The sequence below is a fragment of the Pinus tabuliformis genome, chromosome 4_2, assembly GCF_031772625.1.
Source record: "Pinus tabuliformis cultivar Carrire ecotype Pingquan chromosome 4_2, CPIR1, whole genome shotgun sequence".
Classification (NCBI taxonomy): Eukaryota; Viridiplantae; Streptophyta; class Pinopsida; order Pinales; family Pinaceae; genus Pinus; species Pinus tabuliformis.
Window position 1 is genome coordinate 168,844,332 of NC_142304.1, and position 10,375 is coordinate 168,854,706.

Below are 10,375 nucleotides of genomic sequence, written 5' to 3' on the forward strand. Positions count from 1 at the left end.
AGCCGTGGTTGCCTCTGTCAACATAATTGAAAAGGGATTGGCTTGGAGCGTGGGAGATGGCACTCAAATAAGGTTGGGTCGAGATCCCTAGGTTGGTTGTTCAGAGCGGTTTTCCCTATCTTAGGGGTTGGTTGCGGTGTTAAAAGAGAAGGGTCGTTTCACTTTAAACCAGGTGGCCAATCCTCGGACTTCTTCCATATGGAGCCAAGGGTGGATGCAAGGAATAGATCTTTAGCTGGATGAAGAATGGTTGGAGGAATGGGATTCGTACATGAATGACCTCCTTAATTCTTCAGTCAGGCTCTCCGACGCCCCAGATGAACTTTGGTGGGTCTTTGCTCAGAATGGCATCTACTCTCCAAAGATGGGGTACAAATGGATGATGACCCAGAAAGGGTGGGAAAATCTGACTTGGTGGGCCAAATCTCTATGGAAGTTAAAAGGTCCAGCGAAAACCAAACTTTTTTTCTAGTGTGCTCTGCTCCAAAAAGTCCCTACTTGGGATTTTCTTCAAAGACGGGGTAGGATAGGCCCTGGCTAGTGTCCTCTATGCAAAGACAGCATTGAATCAGTTCAACACCTGTTCCTCTTCTGCCCTTTCAATTCTAGTCTTTGGACTGAAATGTTAAGGTTACTCAAAATCTCTTATAGGTGGGAAGGGCAAGGGATTTCGGAAGCCTGGCAGAAGTGGTGGAAAGAAGCTGCAAATGACAGAGAGAGATCCATCCCGTTGTTCATCACCTGGGGGACATGGCTGGCTAGGAACCAGGTCATCTTCAAGGACTCCGTCTTCCCGATCACAAGATTGGATGCTGAAGGAGCTGCAATATTCGATAGTATCCCTGCTCCGCCTACTACTCCTTCTCCCAGGCTGGTTCGGCAAGAATCTATAAGATCTTCAATCCTGTGGGCTTATTATGACGGATCCTCAGACATAAATGATCGCTATGGGGCTGGTTTAATAATCCATCTTTCAACGGATAAGATTTTTAAGGCTTCAGTCAGCCTCGGCCAAGGATCCAATAATTTTGCTGAATTGAAAGCCCTCCACCTTCTTCTTTGTTGGCTTGTCCTGCGGAACGTGCAAGAGGTTCAGATCTTCGGGGACTCTATGAACACTGTGCGTTGGTTCAATGGGATGCAGTTATGCAGCAATTTCATCCTGCTTCCCTTGCTTAGAGAAGTTTCTCGACTAAAAAATCAATTCGTGGAGATCTCCCTTAGTCACATCTACAGGGAAAGAAATTCTGATGCCGATCGTCTCTCCAAAGAAGGTGTTAATCAAATCATGGGGTCATGGACTATCCTAGAAGAAGAAAATGGGGTGGTTTGACCTCTCGAACAACCCATTTTTGCTTAGATTTCTTTTCTGCGTTTCTCTTTCCTGTGCTTTGTAAATATATGTCCTGTTTTCTCTTGTTTTTTTTTTCTTTTCTGCTTCGATGCTCCTTCTAAGGTCTCTCGGGCTGCTTTCCTTGTAAAAGGAGGCTCGCTTCGACCTGGTCACTATTTCTCTCTACCTTTTCTCCATAATCCTGATCGTGTTTACGCAGGATTCCTTCCTGGACAATGTGTGCTCCTTCCCTGTGCCGAATCTTTGTTTTTCTGCATATATTTTATTCTTCGACGGTCTGCCTTCCTTTGGGCTCCAGGGAGGCATGCTCTTTTTCTTAAGCAGGTTTTGTGCCTCTTTTCGTTTGGTCGGTTTCGGCGCATGACTTTTCCATTTTGAATGTCAACCATATGGGATTTCTGCGCTGGTTCATTGCCTTCTGGGTGAGCATGTCTGTGCTGATTTCTTTTTCAATCAGCTGCGACTCCGTTCTTTCCCCTGCCTCATGGCAAAGAACGAGTCCTTTTGCAATGCCTTGCATTTGCTATGTAACTACCTATTATTTTTAATAGATGGTTTGATTTTTTCTGTGGAAAAAAAAAAAAAATAAACATCAATTAAAGAGCCAATATGCATTATATGCCCTATTTTTTTTTGTCTTGAGCTCACTTAGGGTACAACAAATTTTTACTATTTCTAATATTTTAGAGCAAAATATTTACATTTTTTTTCATAATTATGTGTACCCATTTGTACCCAAATTGCTTCAATGAGATATGCTTCATATAAATTCACTTGTTCATAAAAAATAGAATTGTACTTTGCAAAATAATTGTTGAGTAAACATTGAAAGAACATGTATCAGAAATTGAATTTTGAGACAAAAATGGAATTTCACAAAAAAAACGTGTTTAACAATGGCAATGGGAAACTATTAAGACAAAATAAAATAATTCATTTGTATAACATTGAAACAACATCATCCTTGCAGGTATATCTTAATCCTTTTGGTTTACTAGTTTGGCTTGAATTGATATCCATGCTAGATATCTATGGATGGGCTTGGAATCATTCCCATTCCCATTCCCATGCAGTCAGATTTTTAGACAAATTATATTAGAAAGATTAGTGACTCTTTGAATTTTGTATAGAAAATAGAATATTCATCCTTATGGATTTGAATGTAGGCATTATCTAGCATGAAATCATTGTTAAATGGGTAAATTTCATATGGATTTGTTGTAGAGTTCCCTTGTTGTGTTACATTTGTGTAACCATCTAGCATGCTAAGAAGTGGGTGAATCAATGAAATTTGCATGTGTTAAATGGGAATTTCATGTGAGCGTTTGTAATTCCATCTGCAATTTGCATTAGAATTTTATTGAATGTTGTTAAACAACCCTGAATTTGTTCATAACTGGGAATCCTGACTGGATCTGGATCTTGAGGAAATTATTGAGATAAGGTGAAGTGGATATCTAGTTATCACTGTGGAAGCAAGGTTGGGTGCACCATTTTGGAGTACAAAGTTGAAAATTTCATCTCCCAAGAGTAAAAAAGAAAACCTAGACATATAAGAGCCATAAGAAAAACAAAAATTATTGTAGGTTGCTAGTTATAAGTACATTCTCAAAGTAGGAATTGATCGTAAGTAAAAGGAATAGTCACTTTTGTCCTTGAAGCCAAAAATTGCAATGCCTACTTTCAGGGCTTGTCTCCCAATGTCTCTTTGAGAATGGCCTAGGTTGATGGGTCCCCTCGGGAGTGATCCGTGGTAGTGTTTCACTATTTCCACTAAGGTTTAAAGAAGTGACTAGAGCTAAAGTGATGCTAGGGTGGAATCTCTCCTAGCTTCAGAGGACAATGGATGCTTGGTAGTAGAGAATAAATTGGTGATCAATTTAACTTGGGGGTTAGGTGGAGCATGTGGTGTTAGGATATCATCAGAAAAAGGAGTTCAATATGTGCAAATCACCTCAAGAGCTACATATTAATTCCCTATAGATTGCTGAAGGAATCTTCAACTCATATGTATTTATCTATTTATTGTTGATCATCTACATTTGTTTGATTCCTAGACCTTAGCATTTCATTCATAGAAATTTGTTAACTCAAATTATATTCATGCATATAATTTAGATCCCACTGCGTCCATAAATGAAAGATGCAACCACTTATATTACAAGAAAAATATTTTTAGCTAACATGTTTGAGAGCTAAATATTTTGGCTACAAGAGGTCAGTAGTCTGAAACTTACCTAATGAATTCATTTAAAAGTTACTTACACATGGAGGGATGTTTTAGTTACCATTTATCCTATATTATTAGCATGCTAGAGGTTTATAATGGGTTTTTTGTGACCCTATGATTCAAACAAGGATTGGAGTATTTTTGTTACTCAGTTGTTTATATATTCAATAGTGTTTTCATCCAACACCTCATTCCCAATATATCTCATGTCGGGAATAGGCTAGTGTTGGCTTCGTAAACTCTCATCAGTTGACAAATATTATGTGGCTTCCAGTAAAGAAACACCCAATGTCCACATTATGCTCCCAGATCCAACAAAAAATTGTTCCTCTTTTCAATGCAACCCATTTGTAAGGGGTGCTACTACATATATTGCACGAAAACAATACGCTTCTACTAATGGTTGTGGAACTACACTTTTCTTAGCATCTTTCCATGTTTTTGAACAGAATGCTCACATTTCTCTAATATCTCATGATAGGTGGCAAAAAAAGGTATATTATAAAATTTATAGACAAAAAAGAATCCAGACAATGCATAAAAACTCCCATCTAGTGGTGGATGATTCTTTTTAAGGGCACAAGGGTACTTCTCACAATTTGTAGCTACACATGAATGTGACCATAAAAAGGCCTTAACAATGGATTTACCCAATGCTTGGCATTCTTCCCAGTCAGAGTCACTAACCAACTCAGCCTTTATTCTAGAAATTTATTTCCTTGCAATCCTCCTACCATTTTGAAGACTTCCAACTTGATGTGGATAACATTTAGAACAATGATATGATTATCTATAGCCAACTTGCAAACATGGATGTTTGATCTTCAAATTTAGTTGATTGTTGGAATAGTGGAGTTCTTCATGGCTCCTCTCGGAAATCTTCTTGTGTAGGAGTATGACTGACTTCTCCAAGGAATCATTCAAACCATAAGTTGGAAGTGAATATGCATAAATTTTGTGCTCCACTGACCCAATGTTTAACTTCACTCGCTAAAGTTTTCAATTTGAATCAAGGCTTCCTTTTACCTACCAAGGGCAAACTAATGTAATCATTGTTTGTTAAATATGGTGTCATAATCTAGTATAGCAATAACCAGAAGACTAGTTTCGAGTAAATTAAGAATATAAATGTTTTATTTTCTCCTCATTATACCATTGTTGTCATTGACCATTAGAAAGAAAACTACATCTCATAGTACATAAACTGATGAACCTCATTTTGCAAATCTACCAATCTAATCAAGAGCATGCATGCTCTAAACTGTATAATCAGCATTCATAAGTTCTCAGCCACATCCATAGCTTGAAATAGATAAACACCACTGTGCTACAAGACTGTCACTTTGAATCACTAAACCTCATAAACCATAACCGAAAAAGATGCCATACATGACCACAAATTCTACCTAATCTTGACATCTAAGTAAACCACTGTGAAGGTAATTATATAATTTATGTTAAAATCAAAGAAATGCCATCTAGAATAGAAGAAAGATTGGATTCTTCAATGACCATTCAAGAATAAGTCAATGAGGTGAAATCTAGGAATAACGCCTCAACCCATGTGCCTGTTAATCATCATCTAACTACAAGAAAGTATCATATGCAAGAAGAGGGCCATCTAAATACAAAAACCAGATTCGATGCTACCAAATCTGGGCTATGATTCATTGTGGCCTTCACCAAACAATGGACATCTCACCAATCCATGGACCACAACAAGAACCATTAAATCTAAGAGCTAAAGGCTTTGATCTAAACATACATATTCTTTAAATCCTTATCAAACATTGTTGAATTTTTGTATGTATGGTTGGTGAAATCTAGGAATAACGCCTCAGCCCATGAGAAGACTCATAGGGATTGGACCCCTTGTGCTCCAGTATATGTGGGAAAACCACAAGGGGCATGGTAACCTCAACCAAATCCCAAGTTTCTGCATCAACATCAAAGGCCAACAAGTGATCAGGACCATAGGTGAGGCAGAACAAAATGCAAAATCCTATGGGTTTTGGTGAATAAATTACAGACAACAAGGGATGCCTTTCTATTCTCTACTACCAACAGGGCCCCACCTAATACCATAGGTTTATGATTGCATGCTTACTTATTTAAAAATATATTTTTTTTCTTAAATTAAAAATAATAATTACAACTTCCCTCACTGGGGGTACTCCTGCTCATCTCCTAACCTTATTAATCAATTCTAAAACTGGAATTTTTGTGCTCTTGAAAATAGATTGTACTCTCTCATCTCCTCAAATGAGATGAATTAACACGTATGTAAGCATCACAATTCATTCCATCCATCCCAGGTAGGAACATGTGTTCCATAGAGGTAAGTGAGGTAGGGGTGTCCATTGAATTAGAGAAGATGCATTTTATTCAACTGAGATCTACGTATACAACCTATCATCATCAATGTTGCCCCGTCCATGAAAAAAGACATAAAATAAGAACTTCTAAGAGTTTTTCTAGTGCATGAGCACTTTGTGATTGAGAGAGGGGTTCATACTGGAAGGTGGTTGGAACTCAAACCATTTATGAAAAAATCTCAACACTTCCACCATCAAAATTCCACTAGAATATGTGATACCAAAATAGTAATTACTTAACAAAGCGAAGCTTTTCCACAAAAAATTAACCCAGTAAAAGGGCTTGGAGATACCTTACCAGTAGTAGTAACCACCTTGCCCCAAACAAGAGCACATCTATCCTTATCTTACTTTGAAAATGACTTGTGCTCTTCCATAGTCCGACCAATGCTCTTCCACTACCTGAATTAAGCTGAAAAAGCTGAATATTCACCCGTGCAAAATCTCAATGGTCTCCTCGATGTTGTTCTGCTCTGAGTACTGCCATAGCAGCCAAAAAGCATTATTTTTTCTGTTGATGAAGAAGGATAGAGCAGAATCCATTTCTAGTTGTCAACAATGTCAATAGGTTAAAGTAGATATTCTACAAATCATATTAGACTACAAAGACTTAAGCCCTTCACGCTATATCGAGAGCTGTACTGATACGAACAAAACGAACTACCCAGTCTACCCTCACTCTACTCTAAGCTCTGGAGAGTACTCTATGGAATTTACTTCTCCCTAAATACACAACTTGAATGGATTTATTGTCCATAAACCAAAGTATGAGGTCTCTTGTTTGAAATGAGTCACGACCTGTGTAAAACTCACAAATGCGTTGCTATGCTCTGATATATTGACTATGAACCTGCATGAATGCATGAACCATAACTCTATCAATGATATTTGGCCATCTATTCAGGTTATTTTTTAGCAGACAGAATTGATAAAGATAGCTAGATAAGCTATCCAAAAAGTCAAGGAGGAATTGTGAGACATGCCTGAGGATGCCAATAGACTCATCTAGTTCCTTAACAGCAAAAATGGGTATGAGCTTCATGAGTTGGATATAGAAGACAGAACTGAAACCATTTTGGAAATAAGGAAGGTCCTTTCCAAGAGAAACCTAATGCTAAACTTGGAAGAAAAGTGCCAGAACATGTAGGTATCCATTGATAGATTCATGGCTAAGTTCCAAATTTTGAGGGAGAAAGGATTGCCCAGTCCATTGGTCAATAATGACAAACTTATGACACAACAGGGCTATGATAAGAAACTCAGGCAGTTGGCTAAAAAACAAGCTAGCACTTCAGCAATAAAAGCACTACCAACAGGCAAAGTTTTGTATAATACATTTGAGAACTTGTTTTTTCTCCAGCATGAGATAAAACACTTGTTCATCACCAAGCCCAATTTTTCCAAGTATATTGAGGCTGATAAGATATATAGGTGAATGATGAATGTCAATTTACCTAATGATAAATGGTGGGAAAAGATGACTGATTTACTATAAGAAATTTACAGTAAAAAGGTTATTATACAGTAAAAGTGTAATAGCCAAGTAAAAGATGAAAACGGGTCAACATGCCAAAGTTATTAGTGTCAAAGAGTATGAAGTGAAAGTTAAAAGTTAAAGAATATTCCAGCGTAAAAGACCACAACAGCAAGCCAGCATAAAGGGCTACAAACCAAACTATAAAGGCCAATAGCACCACAATAAAAGGGACAGCATGAAAACAATTCAATAGCTATCTCTATCTTCTTGCAAGAATATATTTGTATTTCCTAGATTAAATCTCAAGTTAGTTTGAGATATTTTGTAATAATTTTTGTATAAATACTTCACAATTCGAGGTATGTAGGGTGGATTCTTAGACATTTCTATAGACTTCTTGATCAAAAGGCTGTAAAGCTATTGTATCACTAATTGGACCAGCAAGCTGGATTGATGAATAAAGACAAGATATTTCACAGGATTCATGTGTAGAGTGAAGTGCAGACAAGTATTTTCTCACGTTGTTGTTATCTTTCTAAAGTTTTTCCACAATCTTTAATGTATTTCTATATCTGAATGCTATAACATGGAATGATATCTCAGAATTTTCTTAATTTCACTCTGTTTTAACTGTTATACATTTAAATGTTTTCTACTGATTATCTAAGTTAAAGGATTCTTAATTGCTCCTTAGTTTAGGTTGTCTCTCTGTAATCTATAGCAAAGAATTCGTAATTGCCCTTTGTTTCTAATTATCCTCTGTTTCTCGTTTTAATATCGATCTGAGAATTCTCAATTGCTCTCTCACCCTGGTTAAGATCATTTCACCCATCTGGCCCAAAGACCTGCACTATACTTTGCTATCTTTCCCTTTGAACACTCCCTTTAGTGAGTTAATTCTAGTTTTGTTGCCCTCCTATTGACTCCATAGCACAATGGTCTAAAGACATCATTCTATCCATTTTTTTTAAGGATTCCACCATCTAATCTTCAATACAAATCAAAACCCCCTGAACGTTCAGGACTAGCCTGAAATCCCAGCAAACAAAGCTAAACCATATAGAGAGAGCCCTCTCTAAGCCATAGGTTGGCTAGATCCTATGCTTAAAAGTTGGTTTGTGGTTATCTCGGTCATTTTCTTTCTTTTGATAACTTCTAGAGAAAATTCTGAGTGATAACATAGTGGCGACCATACTGGGGACATCGAATCCTCAGTCCCAATAAAGCTTTAAGAAAATTCTAAATCTTCATTCTAAGCCTCTTAAATTCATTTGTTATAAGTTACCTTGAAAAATCTCACAAAAATAATTAAAAAAAGTTTGAAATTCTGGCTTCCAGGAAGTATCATTTTACCAGGGCTAATCCAGATCCAAACCCTGCCCCAGTAGTTGATAATCCTAACCTAATTTCAAGAAAATTCAAAAAAGAAGAAAGTTCACTTAGCCAAATACCATTAGTTAAAGCTAATTCATGTCCAGATGAGTGGTTATTTTTAGAAGAACTTCCCTTTGATGTGCCATTTGAACAGTCATTATTTAGAACAAAATCCAAAAATGCACTCAGTGAAACTGTTGCAAATCCTAACTTTATTACAGACCTTGAAGTTCAACAGGCCAAAAAATCCATTGATGAATACATTATAAAATCTCCACAATCATCTATTAATACTGCCACAACCCCTGAGCTTTCTGAACAATCATCCATTACTTTGAGTTCACCATTGTTCCCTTCAACTTCATCAATAATACCTTCTGAATTCCATTCTTCACCACCATTTATACCTACTCTCCCTCACCAACCTATCATCTCCCATCCATCACCTACTAGTCCTGGTTCTTCATCTATTCTTCATCCACATCTCAACCCCTCCCAGCTTACAGCCATGACAAATAGATATGTTCCTCTTGTTTTACCTACCCAACTTGGTGTTATGCCAGCAGACTACCAAAGTAAAATTGTTCAATTTGATGGCACGTGACATTACATTGCTTAGCAACATGTCAACAAGATAATAGATTACTTTGAGTTGCATGAGATTGACACAAATAATGTTCAAATGAGACTCTTTGCCCAGACTTTAGCTGGTGATGTTAGGAAATGGTTTAGAGCATTTCCTGCTAATAATATTGATAATTTAGATGCACTTCACCAACAATTTTTGAACAGATGGGAAAAGAAAAAGAATCCCCTACAAATCCTTTTAGAATATGAGAATATTAGAAGAGGACCTAATGAAATTGTTCAATATTACTGCACTAGATTCAATAGTATATATAACGTTATCCCAGTTAATCTTAGACCCCCACCTGACTTAACATTAATAAAGTTCCCTGATGGTTTTGACACAGATATGGCATACCAACTTAGGGAAAGAAACCCCCCAACATTAGAAGAAATGCAAAGTGTAGCTGTTAGTGTTGAAGCTAATTTGTTAGCTAAAAGGGCTAGAGTCAGAAATGAAAAAAGAGAAACTACTGATGATGAAACTTCACCATCTGACATTACAAATATATATTTTAGCCAAAAGTATGGAAAGACTAATGGATAGAATAGATAACATAGAAGGGAAACCCCAATGGGATAACCAACAAGAACCTCCAGTTAGAAACCCGAAATTTAGAAAAAACCAAAATCAAAACTTAGGGAAAAATGGACCGGATCATAACATTAGGCCTCCTTTTCAAGAAAATTATGCAGAGACAACCCAACCTAAAGATCCATAACAAGATACACAAATTAACCTAATGGGAATAAATGATGAGGATATTGTTTTTCTAACCTAATATGAGTAGGAACTACATATGCTACAGCAATTGCAAATCCAGTATGGAGAGTCATTTGATTACAAACAAGGATATGATTCTGTCATTTTTGAAGTACATAAAAAGTATAACCTAAGAAGCAAAAAGAATGTTGATATCCTTGACCAAACCAAGAAA

The 10,375-nt window shown here is 36.8% G+C and overlaps 1 protein-coding gene across 1 annotated transcript; it reads left to right on the top strand.

The window, feature by feature from the left end:
• Window positions 1-271: 271 nt before the first annotated feature.
• Window positions 272-1,333, top strand: LOC149168714 (uncharacterized). The gene is made up of 2 exons (XM_089424958.1): window positions 272-369; window positions 652-1,333. Exons 1-2 carry the CDS (start codon window positions 272-274, stop codon window positions 1,331-1,333), a joined length of 780 nt encoding a protein of 259 aa, XP_089281084.1.
• The last annotated feature ends 9,042 nt before the right edge of the window (window positions 1,334-10,375 follow it).